Raw genomic sequence first — 24799 nt, 5'->3', positions numbered from 1 at the left:
TGAGCGATGGTGGGGCGCACACACGCTTTTGCGTATCTCCGGCCCCTCTTATGTCTTATGACAATAGTGGTCCTTCGGCATAGGGGCCCCACTTCATCAGTAGGCCGTGAACAATTCACTTCGTTTAAATTAATTTTGTTTAGAACGTCACAGGTGAATATATGGTATAAAAATATATAAATCACTCGCGGGCACATCGGCACACAAGTTTGTGGAGAGACCCCGGGGAATATATACACTCGCGAGAAATTCCCGAATAATCGCGAGCACATCCACGGCGTCTCTTGGTCCGTATCCAAGGGTTCAGGAGCATAAGACTTCACCACCAACGAAATCACACCACCACTTGTCAACAATGTCGAACCGCGGAGGGTCCCATTCCCGGTAAGGCGACTGCTTTCGATGCTAGCTCCGCCGCTTTCCCCCGGTGCTGCGCTTTCGTAAAACTTTCGCCGGGTCCTCAAGGATAAGGCTACCGTTGACGCCGGGCTTCAATAATCTGCTTCGTCGAAAAACTTCAATCAATCACGAAATATCAAGTGTACTAGACCCCCGGCTATTTCTGTGGCACCCTGCTGCCACAACGCTGTCCGCCAAATTACTATAATGTCTAGACAGAATATAACTCGACCAAAAAGATGAACGACCGTGGTCGCGCTCCCGTACCTAGGCAGAGCTGGTTAAACGCCATCTAGCAAAGAGACATAGAGATCGCTGGGTCGCGGCAGAGCCGTGTATAGAGAGAGTTTGGTCAATAGGAGGCGTGGGCAGAGCCAGGGCATGCTCCAGACTCGGAAGAGGGCTTGGCATGCTCTGTTGACCAACCCAAAGCCGAAAAGAATTCTCCAGCGGTGGTAGCCAGTAACAGTTCTGATCCAAAGGTATATGTTCGTAAATTGTATTATAAACCGCGTAAGAGTGAAGTTCAGTAATGTTCGTGGTTGAAAATAGGGTGCACGTGATGTGCCGCTCCATTCTGTTCTGCTCGGACAGAGTGTGACCGCTCCGACGGCAGATTCCCGGCCCTCGCCGCTTGGCGTAAGGATTATGTCGATCGTTCCGCTAGTCGCACTGTTCCACCATCATTTTGGATTCGTGTGATTGAAACATCACGTGTTCCACATTTTCAGTCACCGAGAATTACTCCGATGCACTTATCAGGTTTGTTTCTTTCGACCACCGCCAGGGTATTATTTCCGGCTTCTTTTTGGTCACATTCGAATTTCTGAAGACGCCCTGGAACACGCCCATCCCGCTTTCGGCCAATGGCGCCTCCTCATTTGTCTCCTATACTTCACGACGCATGGCCGAACTCTCTCCATATACGGATCTGGGTCGCGGTGACTCAGGCACAGATGATTGGCTCCCTGCCATCTGCTCGGGATGGGCGAGTCCTGACGTCAGCGCTATTTCGGACGTAAGCTAGACCGTCGAGACCTTCTTATAAAAAAAACAGCGGCCGACTCGCGAGAGGCTTATTAGTATCTGCATAACTGTACGTAACTGTAGCCAAAGGTATCTCTCATTCATCGACAGCTTAGATATAATAATTAACCTGGTTTAAACGCTCGAAAACGAAAGTGGCGTGTCTTGTAGGTAGGAAATATGAGCTCACGCCAACTCGGTTTCATGCTTCTCGTCAGCACATTTTTCGGTAAGTAAACATTTCTTCTCACGATCAATGACCAAAACACTCTAATTCCTCAAAAATATAAACGGAATCTAGGATTGCGAAAAAAATAAAAAAAAGATTACCCGGGGGCCTTAGTTCGTAAAATTTGAGCAAAATGTACCTAGAATAATTTTCAGAGTGGTTAAACCTCCCCCAAGTCTGAAAGATTCAGAATGTTCCGCCAGTAATTGAAGGGTCCCTTTCGATGCGTGCGTAATTTATTTAGTCGGTGAAGATGGAAGCGCTGCGTTACGGAATGAGAAATCGGCTTCGAGCAGGGCAGATGTTCTGGAAGACAAGGTTTGCGGCAAATGCGCCGTATTGAAAAGAAAAGAAAACCAAACAAACAAACATTACGCGTAGTTTTAGCACAAAGCTAAGATTAAAGCGAAAAGGTCTAAGGGTTGATCCTTTCATATTTGTGCATGACCTTCGACATTTGAGTTCGCAACAAACATCCGCGTTGTTCAGTAAAATGTGTACGCTCAAACCAGAAGTTGGCTACCTAGCAAATGCTTAGCTGCGTAATAACAGGATACACAATGGGACCGTTGTGTATCCTGTTATGAAATGAAAAAAAAATCCTTTCCACATTCCTATACAAACGCAGAAAAACATAATTATAAACGTATCGTTGTTATGAGTTTCCCCTTCTTCGCTTTAATTGGTATATTCAGCACGCACCTCATTAAGTGAATCTGCACTTTAAGTAATAGTTGCCAAGCGTAAAAAGTTGAGTGTTTAAAATCTGACATCATGTTCTCGGATAACCGTTAGCGTTCCTTGTCGTATACAGATACTGCGTCGAACAAAACGACTAAATCGCTACACGCATGGAAAAATAGTGAGCAATGTCTGATATAAAAAATATATATTTGTAATGTTTCCCTCATCAATACAGTTAGGCGCTGAAATCCTGGAATGGTATGCAGTGTTATTATTTGAATCATTGAGTATTCTTAAATTCAGAGACTTCGGGCAAACCTGTTTTATGTTTCAAGTGGAACCAGGTATTGATTAAAATTCTAACCCAATTAATCGTTATAATTTTATCGCTAATTATATGATTACGCTGTTGCATTGACGTCCATGCATACACCTAAAAAGTATAAAACTAATTTCTACGAAATTACTGTGAGAGGGCAGGCGAGCTTGTGTATGTTCACCACTGCCCTACACTTCCTAAAAAACATTCGTCACTCGGGAGGGTCATACTCCACTCTTGAGTTGTAGCCAGGCTGCCAGGAAAGTATTCCTATTGAAAAAAGATTCCTTTACCGGAATTTCAGTGCCGGTAACAAATTATTTTCTGAATTATGAGACTCTTTTCACTGCCGGTGAAGCCGGAATTTACCGGCCGTCACCGGAATTTCGCCGGCATCTCCAGTGAAGGAAAAAATCGATTTTACTGAATTATGGGTCTCTTTTTACTCCCGATAAAGCCGGAACTTTCCGGAAGTCACAAAATCTCCCCGAATTCACCAGAATTTATCTTAAATCACCGGATTTTCCGGAATTCACCAGAACGGACTGTGTTCTTTTTTTTTTCGGACTTCAACAGAAGGGATTTAAAAAGCAGCCTGTGAACCGTGGGTGGTGTATGCTTACAAGAAGCTGGACGATTCGGTAATAATTAAAATGGTTAGTTCATATAGACCTGAAGGTTCCATGTCTTTATTTCAGAGGGTCGATACCCCCGAAAAAATGTGCACAGCTGTAGACAAAAAGAAGCAGAACAAATAGGAACAACCGAGTTAATTGTCGGAAAAAATATCTTTCACTGTACTCACAATGCGGCTGGGTAAATTCCTAGATGTACTGTAGTTCAACTAACAAAACCGAGCAGGCGAACCACACCGACACACACGCAGACACACGCTGTCAGTAGCACGTTTAGCGAAAACCACTAACGCGCAACCAACATCCGCTACCGTTGAGAAATCATTGGCACAGTCACGGTGTCGTCCTTGATGCTGAAACATTGGCATCTCGGGCATCTTTTTTCCTCGCTGGATGCTTCTGAAGTCGGAGGGTCGAGGAGGTGCAAATAAGGGTCACTGAAAGATTTGGTCTATCCGCACGCCCAGCTGCTCTGGACGATACAGGTCGCGCGCATGGTACGGGAAGCCGACACTGAGCGTCCGTTCGTTGCCGTTGCTCGTTGACAGACAAACAAACCGGTTTTCTTCAAAAGAGACTGCAAAAAGACCCCCTCACATTTTTTTCCACGCACCCAATGGAAGGGAGAGAGGGTGCATGGGGATACGAATGACAGCCGGTGAAACTTCCAGCAAAGCCGGGTCGTCTGGTAAACGAAAATGCCTGCCGGTAAATTTCCAGCAAAATGTGGTAATCGATTGCAGCTGCCGGCAATTCTTCCATTAAATACTGGTAAAGGGAGCTGGATTCAGATGAAAACGGGTGAAACTTGACCAGTTTTCACCGGATGTCACTGGAAGTTCTTGCAGAATTTTTCAATAGGGATGGGACGCGGCCCGGCGTACTCCTACTCCTCTCTAACTCTAGGGATGTCGATACTGCCCCAGTAGCTTTGTGTTTCAACAAAGCCTGTCACGAAGGTGAATGGGTGCAATAAGCGAGCGTTGAATTTATTTTCCTGCAGTGCTGAGAAGACGCGGCGATCGAAATCACGTCATTCCTTTCCATGGCTAGGGTGTGGTACACCCTACCATGTCAGAAGATGCCCCATAATGCCACACACGCAGTGTTGCATGCAGGAAATTTGGGAAGTAGCCTATTCCTTTACAAAATACCGCTACTGTTTTTCTTTTCTTCTTAAACCGAAACTAAATAGGAACTCATTGGGTGCACAAATAAATTCTCTTAATATCATAAAAAACCTAGTTAAATGGAAATGCGCCTTGTCCACAACTGGAAGATGTGAAAGGAAACAATATGCCGGATACGAATAGCATGATGATGATAGTTGGCAAGAATTTTGCATGTGGTCTATAGATGCAAGGCTAGGTGACTTTGTATCTACTACGGTAGTTTGTACTAACTGTTTCAACGCGAGCACCGGCTTTCGGCGGTATTTCGTCCACATTCGAACAGTTCACTAAAATTTCAAATAAACGAAAAATAGGAGACGTGTCCACAAGCCCATAGAAACGACAGCTAGAATAAACTAACATGAAATAACAAAAAAAATGAGAAACTGAAATGTCCATCACAAACACCGAAGAACTGCGAGTAAACACATTCTGCTTCTCTTACTTTATCCGTACTATCAAGATAAATCAAGCATTTTTTTCTGGCAATAACACGCATCTCAACTGATCACGTAGACAAATAAAGGGAGGGGCGATCCTGAGAATAATTTGTGCGTTTCTCGGGTTATGGAAGCCAAACCTCTGTGCTCTCATATCCGAACGGTTTATGAAGCGGGCCTGCCGACAGACAATAGAAGAGCAGGTGCCATGCCTAAATTAAGTTGAATCCCATCTACGCCATAATTATTCTAGGACTTCTTCGCCTACATTCTCCAATTCTGTTTTATAATCGAGATCCGTGTGAAGTAAATTAAACTTATGGCAACTAGCTTTCCCAGGGGAAGTCGTTTGTGTAGGTGGTGAAGGGCCCTAGAGGGATCACCGCAGTATTAGATTTTTACTGACAAAGATCTAAGCGAGGGGACTATAGTTTCCTTAATATTTAAAAAACTATATATATAACTTCATCACGTGCTTCTGAGCTTGTCAAATATTTGCAAAAATAGTTAGTTTACTTCTCGAAATTTGTTTGTGTTCTATTCAAGCACCATGTATATTGAAAGTACTTTGAGTGCTGCTCAAAATGCGTTGCGAGTTTGTATCCTGTCCAACTGGGATTTGTGACGCTCGAGTTTCACTAAAGCAACAATCAGAAACAAACAGCGATAGGCCTCAATCCAGTCTTTCGCGATTTGATAGGCTTTGTAGAATAAAGGTGGCTAGGCTCAAACACGAGCACCATGCACGTGAGGGTGTCTTTGGCAGGCTTGCAATCCCTCGTGCTTCCTTCGCGAGCACCGAACGACTAAACGCCTGCTAAAAGTAACATCGTGAGCATGCTACCTGTGTTTGAGGTTTGTCGCTCTCCTTTGTTTCCGTTGTGTGCTCTAGGGGGACTCGGGCATAAGTGACTCATACAATGCTCTCACGTTCATTTGAATACAATTACAGCTCTGAAAGTGTGCTCATTTGTACCACATTTATTTATTGTGGCCTTTGTTATGGGGCTCCTTAAAAGCAAAAGTCTGAACTGAAAAAAAAAATGATGAGACTGCTTAGATAGGCACGTATTACAAAGTAATTTTTCCAGGAAGAAAATAGCGTACTTAGGAATAGACAATGCATTTGATAACACAGTGTGACCAACCTCCCTTTGTTCACATCTACACTTCCTAAAAGGGCCTTTGAAAAGAAAAAAAAACGTTTAATAGTCTGGTTGGGGCACGTGAGTCGACAAAAAAAATTTATGCAAAAAAGATATCTTAGAGTCATATTGACGGCGAGAGATTTATTTGAAATTCTGTGCGCGAGGTCCATGACGTCACGGGTAATTGCGGAATGACCATCTCGGTCCTGAAGGCGAAGCCGATCCACCTCTCCTCTACGCGTACGAAATGCCGAGAGAAGAAAACAAGTGGAAAGGGGGTGACTGCCGACACAACCGCACCTTGCGCGGTCAAAATTGCTCTTAAAAGTTTTTTCTTTTGTTTTTTCGCGTAAAATATATATTTTTTTAACACACGTGTCCCATCCAAACTGTTGATTTTTTTTTTGTTTTCTTTTGAGGGGCTTTTTAAAATAATCTGCTAAATATGCTATGAGATGTTCATTAATAGTGACACCGCTACAGAAATTTTCTCTACTGTGATGTGATTTTATTTATTTATTTATGTTCAAGATACTGCCAATCCCCATTGAGGGATTATAGCAAGTATGGTACAAATAAAAACAAAACACAAAGTGTTTTTCAGGCGCGCGAAAAACGGTACTTTTTAGAAATCGTCACTTCCTTTCATATTGAAACAACAAAACAGAACATAACTGAAAGAACTAACACATGAACTTGATAAGAGGGTCTTATTCAATATCTTGATGAACGCATCCATATTTTTTTGATAAAAAGCAGCGGATCAAGGCTGTCCCAATCTCTTGTAGCTGAAGGAAAGAAAGGGTACTTAAAAGTATTATTATTGAAAGAGTATTCGGTTAATTTATTGCAGTGTTTATGTCTTCTTGTTCTTGCCTGGGAAAAATTCACATACTTGTTCTTGTCTATCTTAAAGGTGTCGTGTAAACGGAGATACACAAATTTGAGTCTTCCTAATTTTGCGCGATCAGCAATGATCAATAGGCTGGATGTTTTCAGCAATTCTTTAGGGGAATCAAAGCGACCATACTTGTGGTGAACAAATCTAATCGCTTTCCTCTGAACATTTTCGAGGATGTTGACATTGGTTTGTGTCTGCGGGAACCAGGTAACGAGTGCGTAATATAATATTGGGCGAAAGAGTGTGGTGTATGAGAACAACTTGGTTTCACGAATAGAGAATTTTAGCGGTCTTTTTTAGAAAAAATATTTTGACGAGCGCTTTACTAGATACGTATTTGACATGCGCATTCCAGTTTATATTAGACGTTAACACGACACCTAGATGTTTGTATTCAGCGACTCTGCGCAACATTTTACCGTCTAAGCTGTAACGAAATTCAAGAACATTTTTTTCTTATTGGTCAAGAACATACAAACCGTCTTTTCAGTGTTTAAAACCATCTGCCATTCACTGCACCAGTCTGCTACCTTCTTTAGAGATCGCTTTAATATTGTTTGGTCACTTTGGCATGAGATATCGCGATATATAATGCAGTCATCTGCAAATAACCTTATGTTTGCGTCAGTGCCATCAACCATGAAATTAATGTCCGGAAGAAATAAGAGTGGGCTAGGACAGAAGCCTGTGGAACTCCCAACTCCACTACAACTGGTTTTGAAACCTGTCCTTCGTAATAAACAAACTGAAAACGATTTCTTAAATACTCCTCTATCCATTTTATTATCGGTCTCTCCCCATAATGTGTTTAAGTTTCTTCACAAGTTTGAGGCGCGAAACACGGTCAAAGGCCTTTGATAAGTCTAAGTAAAGTACGTCAATTTGTCTTCAATTGTTTATACCCATTGAAAAGTCATGGAGTGTCTCGATTAGCTGTGAAGTCGTTGACAAACCTCTCCTAAAGCCGTGCTGGTGTGCATTTAATAAATTATGTTTCTCAGTGAATTCTGTCATAATTTTCAATATTATATGTTCCATTATCTTGCAGCAAGCACACGTTAGTGATATAGGTGTCTAGTTGGAAATTAGGGAGCTATCGCCAGACTTAGGAATAGGAGTAACCTTTGCGACTTTCCACTCTGCGGGAGCCAAAGAAGGACGCAAGGACTTGTTAAACATCAGCACTAAATACTTGCTCATCCATTCAGCGTATTTTTTTAAAAAAGATGTTAGGAAGTTCGTCAGGACCCGCACCCTTCTTTGCGTCCACGTCGAGTAAAAGTTTTAAAACGCCTGCTTCTGTGACTTGTAAGCCACCAAGGTATTTATCTGCGTAGGTTTTAGAAGGTAGAATTAAGCCTTTTTTGCCATTATCGGCTGTGAAAACGGACTTAGAAAAACCGCTGAATTCTTCTGCCATTTTTAATGCCTCCGGGGCACTTATGGTGGAAGTTTTAGACTTTCTGGGAATTATATGGTTCCAGAATTTTCGGGTTGATGCTCTCATAAAATTGTGGAGGGTAATATTGTAGTATTTGTGCTTTGCTTCTTTAATCTTCAGTTTGAGCAGTCTGGATAGTTCCGATATGCTTGGATTGTGGTTGGTGAGTATTAGTATTTTTAGTTTACGCTTCAGGTGAATGATTTCACGTGAAATCCAAGGGTTGAGCTTCTTATAATTTTACGTTTACTAGGAATAACCTTAGAGATGCAGCGATTAATAATTGACTTGAGCTTTTGCCATAGTTCGTCAATACTGATATCTGTTTAATCATAAAGCTCTTGAAAATCGTTAAATTCATAAGCAAGATAAGTTTGAATGCTGGCATCGTCGGCTTTGTAGAAAGCGAGCACGTATTGGGCGCAGCCATGGGCGATGGCTGAACTACGAACAGGTACCGTGCATACAACAATTTTATGGTCAGATATCCCCTCCCCCACTTCTACGCAAGTTTGAGCCTGAGTAAAGTGGTCACTGAGGAACACTACGTCAAGCAAGCTTCGTGACGATCCCTGCACCCTGCTTGGTTCCCTGACGTTTTGGGTCATATTGAACGGAAATAGCGTGTCAATAGTAACATCAGCAGTATCCAGGCCTGGGTGCAGTGAGTCCCAGTTTATTTCAGTCATATTAATATCACCCGTCATGCTGATTTTATCGCTTTTAATATTTGCTAGCATGTGGTCATAGCGGTTATGAAGACACCGTAGGTCAGAGTCTGGGGGACGATAAACAACGCCGACAACAATAGAATAATTTTCAAAGGAGACCTTACACCATAAAGATTCCACGTGTTTTTACCTCAGACATAAGCACATAAGAAATACCGCGTTATAAGATAATTGCTACACCACCACCCCTTGTTAATCTATCCTTTCTTAGAATAATATAGCATGGTGGCACATTCGTTGTCAGATATTAACGGGTGTAGCCACGTTTCAGTTACTGTAACGATTTCTGGATTGCATTCCAAAAGTATATACTCTAGCGCATCTACCTTATTTAGGATACTTCTTGCGTTTAAATTAAGGACTGTAACATTAGACGGTAAAACACGGTTATCAACTAGGCGTGGTCGGTGATATTGTTTTTCCTATTGGAACTTTGTCATTTTTATCCTCGTCCACTGCGTACAACTGCCCGTTTACCATGACCTTATCGAAGGTCAAGAACACTTTATCGTTTTTGTCTGGATTGATTTTAGTGCTTTCCCACAGTTTCTTTCGTATCTGTTACACGGGGCGTGAAAAATCCTCGCTGATAGAAAACGTTGTCCCTTTCAATTTGAAGCAATTTTTCAGCATTCTTGTTTTATCTCTGCAGTAAAGTAGTGTTAAGATGACAGGTCTAATTCTTTGGTCCGTCTTCTTTTCCAGACGGTGAATTCTTTCGATGCCTGATATCGGCGTGTTAAAAAGCTTTTCGACAATTTCGTCTGAAACCACTCTTTCAAGTATTTTCCTGTTTTCAGTGTCTTTTTCTTCGATTCCATAAATTATCAAGTTTGCTCTCCTGCTTCAGCTTTCCGAATCGTCTTGCTTTTTAGAAATGGTTTGGATGTTAGCTTCAAGTTCAATTATTTTTTCTTGACACGCACCGATGGTAGTTTGGAGCGTACTGAGGCTTTCTAGCTTTTTTTTCGATGGCTGAAAGTCTGTCATTTGTTGTGACATTTTCGTTCTTTATTTCCTGTATATCTTTAGCAATGGCTTCAAGTTGTTCCATTAAAATCTTCATGTCCGGACCAGGGTTAACCTCAACATCGCCGCTAAGCACAAGTAGCATTTTTAAATACACGATCACATTGCACAACAATAAATAACACGACCGTGCGAACGGCAGCAAGATCAGGCATACGTTATTACTACGAAACGATAGGTAGTCGCGCCTCCTTACCTGTACGATAAAGACGAAAGTATTCGTTTATTTAAGAAAACTATAACTTGCTTAAGATTTTGCAGAAGAAAATAATCTCATTCATGGTTTATTGCTTTTATCTTAGTTTATTTGTTATATCATTGCAAACCGCACCAAGATACGTAAATTTTATATTATAAATATATGTAACAGGAAGGATTTAATCAAAATGTGACAATAGTTCTCAAGAAAGCGATGTCAACCTTCTCGGTGAGCCTCGTGGTATTGTTCGGAATTATTTCCTTTAGTCGGACGTGGAATCATTTGATTATTCCTGCACAGCTGAATTTCTATGAAAGCAGTGTAAGTTAACTGATTCACCTCAGCCCAACAAACTTTCCCAAACTATTTTTAGGTTGTTGTTAATAATTAAAACCTCCTAGATCTCCTCATATAAACATGGTTATCTGCTACTTGCTATTTACAGCAGGGGTATGCTCAAGACACACAAACGAAGAGAAAGATGATTTAAAGACGACATGTGGACGACGAGGAGTGCAGGACACCGTTTCTGAGCGAATTATTAATGGTACCGAGGCGACTCCTGGCCACTGGCCGTGGATGGTGGGGCTGTATAATGCAGAAGACCAATTCAAATGTGGTGGCGTTTTAATAAGCCGCCAGTTTGTTTTAACTGCTGCTCATTGCTATAGGTATGTATACATTTGCTCCATCTTATTTTTCTCCAAAACAAGGATTAAGTTTGGAGAGCCCCCGTTGAGTTCCGGGATTTGACATTAGTTTACATGTATTTATAAAAGTTCAACTGTTCACGAAGCGTACTATCTCAATAACGGTTACCGGGAACATAAGTGCGCGTGTTCTTGGGTACTACCAGGACACACGACAAGCCCAGCGTACAACTCGAGACCATCCGAATCACTATACTGCAGCCTTCCCATGCCGAATGCTTTGATAGCGTCTGATGCCAAGTGTTCCCCTGTTCCCGGTAACTGCGATTACGACCGTACACAGACGAGACAGACAAGTTTTGGGGCTGGGATTACGTAATCCTTTACGGAACACTTCTCAATTTTAATGTCTGTAAAAACTAAAAAAATTACCCGTTTTCGTAACTGCACTCTTCAGCAAATATCTAATTGGATAAGTGGTCGCTCTCTTTTCTTAAAATTGAAGTGGTAAAATTTATGCATATTATTAATGTCTTGTTTTCGTTTTTGCGATGTTTGACGTAATAAATGCTTCCGGGTATAAGTCTCAACTTTATAGAAGTAGCACCCCCTTCAAACGGTCGTTTTCAGAGAAAAGATGAAATATAAATCCCACTCCCCCATAAACTGATTGCTTTTCTAAACAAGTTGGTACATATCTAAGTTGCGCTTTAATTTGTGTACCTAACACACGGCCCTGGCGGCACGCCGCAGTTATTGGCAGGGCGCATTCGCAAAGGTCTACTTCACGCGAATCTAGTTTCTGCGGTGGCGTGGTGCCAACACGTCGTGCGGTAACTGCGCCTGTGTCCACACTTGGTCGGGGCTTGTTTGCAAGGGGCTCGTTGGCCTGTAGAGTAACTCCACGCCAGGCGATCCAGGCCTAAATTTGAACCTCACGAATCGGTTTAAAATAAGAAAATAGAGTTGTATGTGCTATTGGTAGGATTCTGTATTTTCTGAGTTTGTTTTTCCTGAACTTCGGAGGGTGTTTTTCGCCGTTTATTTTGAGCCGAAAATTCGGAGTTTAACGAAGCTTATTTCTGTTTTATTTCCATTCCCCTAAAACTCGGAATTTAATTTCGCTCTGATTCCCACTAAAAATAAAGAAATACCCAAGTAATATTTGGGTGTGAACGTATGCAAGATTGAAAAAAAAAATGAAGAATAAATAAAACACTATAGTATGAAATAATATTTAAGAGCTAAAACAGCGCGAAAAGACGAAGACGAAGAAGTAACACGGACGCAGCGTTGACTTACAAATGAGTTTATTAATCGCAAAATCGCTATATATATTTGCGTTTTCACGAACAAAAAAGAGGAAACTAAAGGAAAAATTCTGCCCACCGGATACATCACCAACAAAAAATAAAGAAATAAAAATGCGCTCTTTCACAGCCGTACAGAGCACGTGTTAAAAAAAAGAAGAAGCAAGTCAGAGATCTAGAAAATTCATCTCCCTGCCAGATAGGGCCGCAGATGAACTGCTTACACATGCCGCGTCCAACCTCGCTATCTCAACGGCCTCCAGATTTTCACGTGTAAGCTGGTCCCTGTGCCGCTTCCTCACACCGTTCAAAGTCGGGTAGGCAACCACAGTCGCGGCAATGAATGCCCACATTACCAGACACGGAGACACTGTGAGCGTGCTTTCTTAACCTGTCATTGAAACAGCGTCCGGCCAACGTAACGCTTGCCACACGTTAGAGGAAGCGAATAAACCACCCCCTCAGAGCACGCGACGAAGCGATTTCGATGCCTCATGTTGCAAGCCGTGGCCTCTTTCCAAGAGGGGTTAACAGTTCCGCACAACCTGGACAACTTGTCCGGAGCAGAGAATAAAACGTCGGCGTCACACCTGCCCGCAGTGCGGTTTCGGTAGTGGGCCAAGCCGTGAATATGGGGAATGAGAACGAACTTTCTTCTTTCCCTTTCATTTGTTGACCTCTTCTTCAGTTGTCACAGGCCTGCCATTGGTATCTTTGAGCAGAGACTCGGCAACCGCTGTTAACACGTGGAGGGGAATCCAGCATCTGCGAGGCGTTCACTTTTCTTGTCACAGCTATGTTGGATTTTGTAATAACAAGACCTCCTCAGCGCATGTGTATAGCAAGTCCTCGCAATTGCCCGCTTAACAATGTTTGAGGGAGCGGACTCGAAGGGCACCAGCGGCTTTCAAGCAGGCGGTTCATAGCCCCCACATGGCCTAGACAAATAGTTACAATCAAATCCAAGAATCGGATATATCCTCTCTCAGGCACCTCATGAGTCAAAACAAGGGGCGAAAGGCAATCACTAAAAATGCCTCAAACTTGAGTTATTTCCAAAAGAAAGGACAAGGCATCGGCATCTGACAAAAACCAGAAAATCATCTACATACCGGAAGACATTTGTAACCTAATATATTCTCAGCTGAATTTTGCGCTAGTGCCATCGCTCTTACTACTTCGTCCAACGACAAGAGTTCCCCATAAGTGTTGCTTTGATAAGCGACGATACCTTAAAGGCAATAAACTCCTGGAAGTCGTTGCTAAGAAGCTCCTATTCATCCCACCTTATTGCATCAACGTACCCCGTGGTCGACCGAGGTGAAGTGGTAAAGTATGTAAAGGAGAAGTTCCAACTGCCCTTTTTGCCCATTTTGGGCAATCCCTATGGTGCACAGCTTTCAATGTTAGAAAAACACACATCTCTCCTTGATCTAAAACAAAGATATGATGCCCCAAACTAAAAACCAAAACAGTGGCCTTTGACGCGACCGAAAAGTACAACGACATGTTATTCTGATTGAAGCTTGACGATGTAATCCGAAGGACTGCTCTTTACAATAGTCCGAGATTAGAAAGTTGACTGTGGTGGCCTTTTCCCAGGACCATTGACCATGTGTCCTGATCAAGCCTAATTGTAAAATACGTTTTTATTTTTTATTTTTTTTAGGGGGGGGGGGCACTGGCAGATAGAGGTTTGGTGTTTACCGGAAAAAATCCGAATTGACCTAAAATTTACAGGCGGGAGTTTTTCGTAATTTTTCGGATTTATACTAAACCTCAGAACTTTAGTTAATATTCGAGATGTAAACATACCTTTTCCAAGGTATTTTGCCACAGTTCATTTTATTACACCTTGAGTTTTATGAAAAACAAGCACAAACGGAGTAAAAGCCTTATTTGTATACAGACACCTTTGAAACGAAGGTGCAAAATAATTACCGCTTCAGTAGGTCTATGTATTCTACTAAATTATCCAGCGTGCTTTGTCACGCATTTCCAAGTGTTTTTAAGGAAGCAAATTTGTTAAAAATGACCCAAAATATTTATATTCACCTGTTATATTAAACAACACGCCAATATATCAAAACAAAACTGATGTGTGTTAGTAGTAAGGCAAGCAAAGCATAATTTAAAAAGTATTTTCATACATTACTTCTTACTGTTGTTTCTAAATAAATGCAAAATAGTTAGCATATAGCAAAAAACTCATTTATAAAAAAATAGAAATCATAAGGTGGGTCTAAAGATTTATCCTCAAGGGTAGCAGACGCTTTATACACGCGCCAGATTAAAGCCGCCTTTGCTGACCTTTCCTTGTCTTACCGAGATACCGAGTCACTGAAACCGTCGTTGCCAAGCCTCCATAAGGGAAAATGCTGGGGAGAAGGACACAGTAGAATATAAAATGACAATTACCTCACCTGCTATGGCAATGATGAAGTGAAGTAAACGGAGTAAGGGGAAAGAAAAAGTGGAAGACGTTTACGAATTTCCGTAAACGTCCTCCGCTAGATATAACTGGAAAGATATGACTTGAGGAGGAGAAGGGGAGGGTACGCCCCTCTTTTTTGTCGACGCCCTCTCCTTCTACACCCCTCCTCCTTCATAACTCCCCCTTCCGTACTTCTCTGCTGCTCCTACTCCCCCTTCATTTCTCCTCCTCCTTTCCTCCTTTTCTTATCCTCCCGTACCCTTATTCTCCTCCTCTCCACTTCCCTCCTCCACCTCCGTACCCTCCTTCCTCTGCGTACCCTCCCTTTTCCTCCTCCGAACCTTCCCCTCCTCCCACAGTTCCCCGCTAAATTCATTTGGAAAATATACGCCACGTGACATCAACACCAATTCAACTTCTACCCTAATTCTGGGTCGAGGCGGGATGACGTCACATAACTTCGTGTCACGTCACCGATGAACAAATTCAGTTTCTCCGCTAGATATGGCCGGAAAGATGGCACCACGTGACCTCAACACCAGTTTGATTTCCCGCTAAATTTAGTGGGACATTTAGGCCGACGGGCGCCTTTGAGCTGCGTTCTTGAATTGAAGGTAGGTTATGGCGGCAACCATGAACAGCTGCAGGAAAGCCTCTATAAATAGCCAAGAATTCACGCAACAAACGAACAAATATTAAAAAAAATATAAGCGCGATTTTTTTAATATGGTTTATTGCCAGAATTAAAAATATTGAAAATCGTCAGTTTTCAAAAGAAAAAAAAAATGGTTCGTCTAAAAGTTCATTTGAGCTTAATGTAGCTTGAAACTCGGAGAACAAACGAGCAAAGTTTGAATGAAATATTTTCTAAAAGCTATAATATATCTATATATATATATATATATATATATATATATATATATATATATATATATATATAATTTTTTTTTAACATTGGCCCATAGCAACTCCATTGCGCCTATTCTCTCAAAGGCATTTAGTCATAAGGAGCACGACCAAGTTGGTCTTCTGAAACAAAAACAAAAAAAATGTTTAATAAAATCTTTCTGAAAACGAAATACAACACTAATGCGCGAGAGCTTTCCTTTTGTCCGCTTTCAAACGAATCAAATATTAAATAATAATAAAAATTTAATTTTGATAAAAGTATAGGAGGATAAGGTAAAAGGTGTCTAGAGAAGCCCCATCCCCTCCAGGGTTGACTCTGTGATTTTGCTTATTAAACGTACAAAGATATAACCAAAATGGCCTAAAACATAACTTGAGACTCCTGGGCAAGACAGTACCCGTTTCCAAGGATGAAGGAAAGTTACCTCAAAACCCCATTAACACAAAATAACGGAGAGGGTTTGAAATGGTACATAAGAAACGCAGACGGCAGCATTGCTACCTGATATCGTCGCCTCCTTTCTACATAAGATCAGTGACATGCTAAGAACGGCAGAGAGGAGCTTCAGTTGCCGCACCTCCAGCTTCCTAGCCTCGATGCGCTTAGGCGTCACGTCTACCTCAACCACGCGTGCCTAGCCAAAGCACGGCGGAGGTCGGGTGTTAGAGAGGAAACGCCCTACTGTTTTCATTACGTCAGTTACGATAGGGCTGTCGGCCTCTACAGGGTGTCACAAAGAAAAAAAAGTGCTCATTCTTTTTAACCGCAAAAATAAACTAGGCATCACCGAATGCTCATTCCCCGCCCAAAGTTACCGCGCGAGGTCGCAACCAGATGCCAAACTTTCAGCGCGATCCGATATCTTAATGAAAAGTTATAAGTGATTTTCTTAACATTTTAATGGGAAAATAGCGACCGACGGAGTTTTCGAATACATGTGACTCTATGGGCACCAGAAACCGAAAAGGGGAGAAAATAGGCTCCATTTACCCACTGAAATGTTCAGAAAATCACTTATAACTTTTGAATAGGGTATCGGATCGAACTGAAACTTGGACATCTGGTTGCGAGCTCTAGCACTACCTTTGGGCGGAGAATGAGCGTTCGGCGATGCCTGGTTTATTTTTGCAATAAAAAAAGAATGTGTTTTATTTATTTATTTTTTTTTGTGACACCCTGTAGTTTCGCCACGTATACGCAGAGCGACTCCTCCCCCTGGCGAGGCGAGCCGAAACAAGTTAATTAAGGTCACGCGGAGCAGATGATGCGGCAGTCTAGTGCTCTTCACGTGCTGGCCTCGCGCTTCGTTATGTATACCGAGGGCAAAAGGGCAGCGGTTTACAGGGTATTGTTGCGTGCAGCCTTATGCCACAGCATCGTATTAAAGAGAAATATGTGTCTACCGAAAACTGTTATTCGCTTCCTTGGAAGCGATTCAAGAAAGACAGCCAGAGGCATGGATCGCGAGCTGTGTGGACGGCAGGGTTGATTACTGTTTCCCCACCTTGTCTCCTGCTTCAGTAGTGCTTCTACGATTGTTCACCGTGGCTGTGGACAAAAGTAATGCGAATGTGCAATTACTATTTTTAAACAAATTTACCGTTGAGAACCAAGCTCTCTTTGCTTACTTGCGAATTTAAATTTGTTGCCCGATGTTTATATGAGAAATCGAGTAAGCGACAAAAGACGCAAGAGGTACAATGAGTCAGATAATCGTAGTCCGAATTGTGCACTAATATGATTGAATATTTAGGAAAGAAATTGATATTGACGGTTAGCCGTACTCTATTTTTTATATTATTAGACTGACGTAGTTGACCTAAAACTGAGATAACTACTTTCCTAAGAACTCTAAAAATTAGACACTATACTTGTTTCCACCCAAAAAAAGATGTAATGTTTGTGCATTGATCATATGCCGCGCGAATTAGTTCTTACAATAAGTTGTTCGTTGAGAAAAAAGCGATGCTTTCGGCGTTTGAAACAAGATAACAAGATGCACCTGCATATATGTTACTTCTCCACATTAATGTGGGCATTAGTAACGCTCTGCGAAGAGTTCGACTTTTTTCTACGGTTCTTGAGGTAGAAACGAGTACAGTTGGGCAATTAGAGCGTGTTGGAAATGTTAGATATATGAAAGAAAGGCAACAAGAAGAAGACCAGGACCGGATACGTCAGAAATTAAAATACTCCAAAATAATGGCTTAAATTTAAAGTAATTACATTTTTCCAATATACAAAGAAGTAAAATTGACGTGCTTTTCCTGAGGCAGGGGTGCTATAGTATGTTAACTAACGTTTTTGGCACACTTTAGACGGCCCTGAGAAATTGCTTCCTCAACATATTGCGCTCCAATTGATTACAGAGGGGCAAAAAGAAATAAAAGTTTACAGTTGGAAACAAAACAAAAAAAAAAAGAAGCTTATCAGGTTGAAAAGAAGAAAACAAAACAGATACCTTTTTTGTGCAATCTACGCCGCTACTTCGGAGACGATGCACGCGTACGAATAGGTGCTGCCGACAGATGGCGCAAGCTGCTTCAGGGACGGCCGGATGATTGGTGTGATGACAGTAGACCAGCCCGCAAAAGAACCGCAATCGGCCGGCGCTAAATTTAGCGGAAAAATACCCCTGCTAAATTTAGCGGAAAAAATTCCCCGTTAAATGTAGCAGAAAGATTTCTTAGCAAAAAAAAAATCCCTGCTAAATTTAGTTGAACGAATTTCCCGCTAAATGTGGCTGAAAAATGCCCCTGCTTAATTTAGCGGAAAAAATTTCCCGCCAAATTTAGCTGAAAAAATATCCCCGCTAAATTTAGCGAAAAAAATCCCTGCTAAATTTAACGATAAAAATTCCCCGCTAAATTTGGCGGGAAAAAGTTATCTGCTAAATTTAGCGGAAAGTTTTTCCCGCTATATTTAGCGGAAAACATTCCCGCTATATTTAGCGGAAAACATTCCCGCTAAATAACCGAAAAACTTTTCCGCTAAATTTAGCGCACAAAAATTGCCCGCTAAATTTAGCGGTCAAATTTTTCCCCGGTAGATTAGCGGGTCATTCAGCGCGAAAATTTCCCGCTAATTGGGAGGGGAGGAGGCGAGGAGGAGGGGAGGGTACGGATGAGGAGGAGGGGCATAACCCGCTCTCCGTACCTTCTCTGCCTCGAGAGCTGCGCTCTTATTCGGCGTTACAGGGGATTGTAAACCTCCATCATCTTCTTTTTTTTTTTTTTTACTCTTAACATCCTCCACCCGCTTGTACCTCTTTATTAACTTGCAGCTTCAGATGTTGAGAAGCCTATTTTGGCGGGCAGTGTAAAGGGCCTTTAAATAGTTTACACGCGGTAGATATACCAAGTAACTGCGCATACTTAGAAACAAAACACCCACGCAAAAAAAAAAAAATCTTATTTGTAGACACACGCAACAATGCTCTAATCTATCATTCTAGGCCAAGGTCACATTAAAAAAAAAATCTACAGTATTGGCGCAGATGTAAGTCGATCGGCGATCACTACTTTTAATCGTGCCGCACGTGAGTAAATTACGATGCTACCGCTTTGACAGCGCAGATACATGTGCTCAAACCGTGTCGCGGCGTGTAGTAAAAGTTATTGATTTCGTTATTCTACCTGGTGAAAATACCTGCTAACCGATGAGCGGTGGCCCATTTAGCGACCCGTTTTGGCTTTAGAGCGATAGGTTTAAAAAGCTCGTGTCGCAGAAAATCCGGTCTCGGTGGGCCGGAAAATCGGCAACGGTCAATTAGCAATTCAATCGTCTCAAAGAAAAAAAGATTTAAGAATTTCAGGCGGAGCGGGATCAAACCACGACCCGTCGGTCGTGAGTCAGACACAAGATACACTATGCGCATAGTTGTAAACCCGAGACTGGGGATACGGACAAGGGACAAAACACAGAACGACACGGACGAAGTCCGTGTCGTTCTGTGGTTTGTCCCTTGTCCGTATCCCCAGTCTCGGGTTTACAGCTATACTCAATTTACACCAGCTAGCCTACACCCTCACCATTGCTTCAATACACTATGCGTTTTTCCCTTTTTTATATTTTTGTGAAAGAAGTTTGTTTTTGGTACATACCAGTCACACGGCCAAGTCATTGGTTCCAGGTATGGGCAAACTACATGCAAATATGTATCGAAATACAAATACAAAATACTTTGTCAAAAATGTATTTAATTACAGATCTACTTACATTTCCAAAAAAGCATTTAAATACAAGATACAAATACAACCAAATGTATTTGGTCTCCTCCAAATACTTTTCCAAATACATTCCTCAAAATTTGCGTCAGCTACTTCAGGGCACCTGCAAGGGTTTCTGGGTATCTCATTTTGGTTTTGGATCGCACACTCGGGAGTTAGTGTGCGAGGCTCTAGTAACGTAATAGGAATATAATCACAAAAAAATGTAATCAGCTTGGACGAAATAGGTGAAAAAAGTACAGAGCTTCAAGCAGCTTTTTTGTCGATTACATTCTGGTATAGACCAACAAAGAACCGAGACGACCAAGACATCCAGCACTAGCTAGGGAATTTTTTATTGTTGCAACTCCCACCAGTTACGAAAATCTGGACGACCCGCGCATTTAGAATGTTCCAGGCAAAAATATGGATTGAAGTCAGGCTGGAAAGCATCGCAAGTTGTCACAGGCGCTTATTTAGCCAGTGTGCCTGTGAACGTCGATTTCGTCACTATTCTTTTCCTGGACTAGCACCGTAATCACAAAGTCACTAAACGCTTGTGCTTGATTGAGAGACACTTCATTCGGTGCAGAACGTAGTTTTCTTCCTGCTTCGGACAGTGCCTTTAAAAGAAAGCCGGAGGAGAAAAAGAAAAAGCCCCATGGCCGAATAAAGGATGGAGACTATATCTTTCAACCACATGCATAAAAACAAGAATTATCGGGACAATAAATTTGAGGGATGTATTTTCGCCAACAAAATTGTATTTAAATACAATTGTATTTGAAATACCCACGTTTTAGTATTTAAATACACACGCCAAATACATTACCCAATTTGTAATTAAATACAAATGCAAAATACACAAAGTATTTGAAATACGTATTTCAAATACTTGTATTTGAAATACTGCCCATCCTTGGGTTGCACACACTACTTAGGCATGCGCACAAATAAAAGAAACCACGAAATCTTTCGAGCATACAAAGAGAAAAACATCAAAACACTTTGATCCACCCGTATTCTAAGATATCTTGTGCCAGGAAGCTTTTCGATGCGGGCCACGACGATTTTTTAATTGCTGCATTATATTGATCCAGACGTTGTTCACATCATATGGCGCTGTGCTAACTGCGCTCAGTGTTCATTCTGTTCTCTCCCGAAACAGCTGCCACGCGATTTTCCGCACACGCGCTGCCTTTATATGGATTGTCTGGTCACGGCGCATAGAGAGCCATCGCAACCAGCGACTCAAACTCCGCTCTCAGTTCCTCAGCAAAGTACTAAAACTTGAGAGATTCCCAGCTTGGCTCAACGTTACATTAGAAAATATATCGAAAATCAGCCCAGAAAGAGCAGGCACCGTTACAGTCATGAAATACACGAAGAAGGGTCTCTTGCTCACCACAGAGACTGCAGTTGGTTCCGATCGGAAGGTACACGCCCTTGGTTTCAAACCAAGTGTTTACTGGCAGGGTTTCTGTGTGAAACCTGATAAAGAAGATATTGGTTTTTGAGGAGTAATGGAGGCTGCAGAATCGCATAAGGACATCTTTTCCTCCGGATGATTCAAAACCGTTTCTGTAAAAAAAGAGCTGGACATATGCTGCTGACTGTGTCCCTAGATTTTTTCCTGTTTCACTTGCTGGAGATACTCCGACGAGTACCTTGACTCGAAGCATTCGATCGCTTGGGCAATTTCCTTATCTAATTGTAGGCACTTAGCTGCTGTCGGTTGCTCCGATATGCCAACCACCCACTGTCTATGGTGCGCGCCCCCAATGCTCTGGAATGGCCACCGCGTAATTTCAGTATTCCCTTAATTCTCTGAACAAAAAAAAAGGACTTATTTTTGCTTTGAGGGGCAACATCCCACAATCAAATCTCACAGCCTTAATGTTAAGAAAGGAAATTGTGTTCCTCGTTTTTTTTCCTTGGTGACTGCCAAACAAATGTTGCGAAGAGCCGATGTGCTTTCAACACTGATGGCGTCGATTGGGATACCTTAGGCCGCGTACATCAAACCAGGAAAGGGAACAGCGACACACACAAAGCTTCGCTGGATAAGAAGAATTCGTCTTGTGCGCCATGGAAGGAGCGACGCTTTCATCTTCTGAAGTTTGACCGACCACGTTTTACGTCTCGGGTGCGTCAACGGGAGCGGTATGCCAAGGTGCTTTCACAGCGAGGGCGACCACTTCATTCCTAACGCTCTTTAAGGCGTGCAGGCCCACTTACCCATCCACGTACTTGTAAATTTGTCTAGATTAAGAGGAGCTCCGATACGGCACAAAACACTTGAATTATGTCCATTGCCCTCAAAAGCTCCTTGTATTCAGCAAATATAACGGAAACATTATCCGCGACCACTTGGAGTTTCAGGTCTTTAGTTAGCAGTTGAAGCCCTCTGACTCCTTTATCTATTTGGATAGCCTTGCACAGTGGCTGTAAGTAGAGTGCAAATAGCAGTGGGTACAACGGGCACCCCTTTCTGACTGACAAATGGGCACACATTTTTTTCGTTTTTTTTTTACTAATATTTGGGTAGATATGTTATTGTAGCTCAAGCATACCCAATCGAAAAGAACGTTGCCTACGATTATGCGTTTTAGGATCTCGAACAAGAATTCATAGTCCACTCGATCGAAAGCACGGCGCAAGTCAATTTGAAGGACCGCCAGAGGCTGGTTGAGCGCTTTGCTAATCTGCCTCCAATGCTTTTTGCGAATTTTTTTTTATACATAAAACACATTTTAATAATGCGCCTCGAATTTTGTTTTGGATATAATTAAACGCTTAAGCTCTCAAAGCACGGACCTAGAGGAAGCCACATTTGAATAATAGCGACCTGAACATATGCGTGAAAATCAATACCGCTGTGGAGAACGTCAACAAATTACACAATTTTGCGGATTTCATGTAGAATGCATTTTTGCCGACGGTGATAAGGTAAAAAATATAAGACGCAAAAAAGAGCGTCAAAGCCAGACGCCTATTTCAGATGCAAATGCTAGACGCAAAAGCGTTTTGGGGGAGGGTTGGGGAGGAAGAAATCTTTACATATTAGTTAAAAAAAAAACAAAAAAAACTCAAGTTTAGAGTAACTTGTTCGATGTAGGTGCGTTAAGCGACCAGGGGAACATAATGTTCGGGGCTTAGCCACACGAAAAGTTGAGTAATTAATTAAAATATGTCAAATAAAGTTGTAATTAGTGAAAAGAAACATAGTTCCAACGAGAAGCTTGCTAAGCGTCATCAAAAACATCAAGTCATTAAATGTGAGCAAGATTTAGAGCAACTGAGAAACGCGGTTGTGCGTTAAGGTTACAGCTCGTGTAACAGGCGCAACGCTATCCGCAACTCAAAGCACGTGTTTTCAGGCCCTCACGCAACAGCTTCCTGCTTTCACTGCCACGCGACCAACAATCCCGTTGCATAAACTTTAATTAGCGCGAGACCGTCACTGGGCAGGCTCGAATGTGGAGCGCTAGGCGCCGTTTGATTAGTTGGAGTCGCGAATAGTAGCGCGAAAACAAGGGTGTATATAACGAAAACGTCGCGCACCTAGTTCGCCACAGCGCTTTCCACAGATTCAAAATCTTTCTAAATATTGATGAAGAAATGGTTTTCCATGACGCTCAGCAAGTTAATAATTGAAACCATATGTTTTTTTTCACTAATTATTAAGTTCATTCACAAATTGTATTTAAATTAATATTTTTTTACATTCGTGACGATTAGTCTGATATATCTGTCTCCCTGGTCGTGCGACTCACGTGCGAAAACCCCGTCAGTGTGGTTTTCACTGCTTGCTTTAAGCAAAACTCTGAATACTAAAAACAATAGCAGTCTTAATATGTGATGTGACCGCGACTTTTATTAGCGACAATGATTGCCGTTTTGTTGGAATTTGCGGTATTAATCTCTATTTATTAATAATTCCTCCGAGAGTAACTGACCCTAAAAAATTAATTTTCTACGTGTAAGGAGTTTAGTTGTTATCAACGTACTGCCGCAGTTTTTTTCTCTGTCTTAGAAGGAACGCTCGGTATATTACTATAGTACATGTTTCTTCTATTCTGTCGTTATCAGGACTGAAATATATGTCGTCGTGAACTCACTAACCGTTTTTTTATACACCATTTGAAATGGTGGAGCCATTTTGTGTTTTGACATTGACTTCAGCATTGCAACATCCAATACATATTTTTGCAATTCTTCCATTCCCCTAATGCTTCAAGGAACAAGAACACTACAGGTTATCTTTCAGCTCGCCTGGGAAGTACGAAAAAAACCAATTCTACCGTACATTGTCAGCGAAACTCAGGCAAAAATGTCCATCTAGAAAGAAGTGACAGAACGGTCATCCATGAGGATCTGGAAGACCAGGTTATTTGCATGGAAGTCGATCACGTCTGTGTACCCCTTCAGGACAACTGTACCCTTTTTATGGTTTGTATCCTTCTTAAAAAAACAAAAATGAATTTGTATTTGCTAAAACTTACCTATTTATTTTACAGAAAGACATTGCACTATTGAAATTAAAAGAACCGGTCAATTTTACACCGTATATTCAGCCAATCTGCCTTCCTGAACACTGCGAAGAACCGCCTGCAAATGCCAGCATCTACGTTGTGGGCTGGGGCACAGTTTACGGTAAATGGTATTCTCGCCTCATTTTGTTCGGCATGGCAATTATCGTAAACAAATCAGAAAGAAAGACACACATTTAAGAAAATATATAAAAGCCAAGCCTCTCAATCAGACAGAGTTTCCTGCAGTACGCGACAGATTCCTGTCATTGAGAGGCCGCGAATGCTTGAATGCTAAAAAAAATCCCACCAAATGCGGGCCCTTCCATATGTTTCCTTAAACGATTTCTTTAGAACGGTGTGTAGGCACACGCTAGTTTTTAAAATATCTAATACAAAGCC

At 41.8% G+C, this 24799-nt stretch overlaps 1 protein-coding gene across 1 annotated transcript in view; it reads left to right on the top strand.

Annotated features, from left to right (window-relative positions):
- Window positions 1–1605: 1605 nt before the first annotated feature.
- LOC121834024 (enteropeptidase-like) overlaps window positions 1606–24799 on the top strand; it is a 36244-nt gene continuing 13050 nt past the window's right edge. The window contains exons 1-4 of the mRNA XM_042287755.1: window positions 1606–1654; window positions 10799–11024; window positions 24107–24317; window positions 24386–24521. Coding sequence (XP_042143689.1) covers window positions 1606–1654; window positions 10799–11024; window positions 24107–24317; window positions 24386–24521 — 622 coding nt within the window. The remainder of the gene's footprint in view (window positions 1655–10798; window positions 11025–24106; window positions 24318–24385; window positions 24522–24799) is intronic.

This window comes from Ixodes scapularis, unplaced genomic scaffold, assembly GCF_016920785.2.
Source record: "Ixodes scapularis isolate PalLabHiFi unplaced genomic scaffold, ASM1692078v2 ptg000296l_1___fragment_2___debris__unscaffolded, whole genome shotgun sequence".
Taxonomy (NCBI): Eukaryota; Metazoa; Arthropoda; class Arachnida; order Ixodida; family Ixodidae; genus Ixodes; species Ixodes scapularis.
This window is presented reverse-complemented; position numbering and strand designations above follow the sequence as displayed.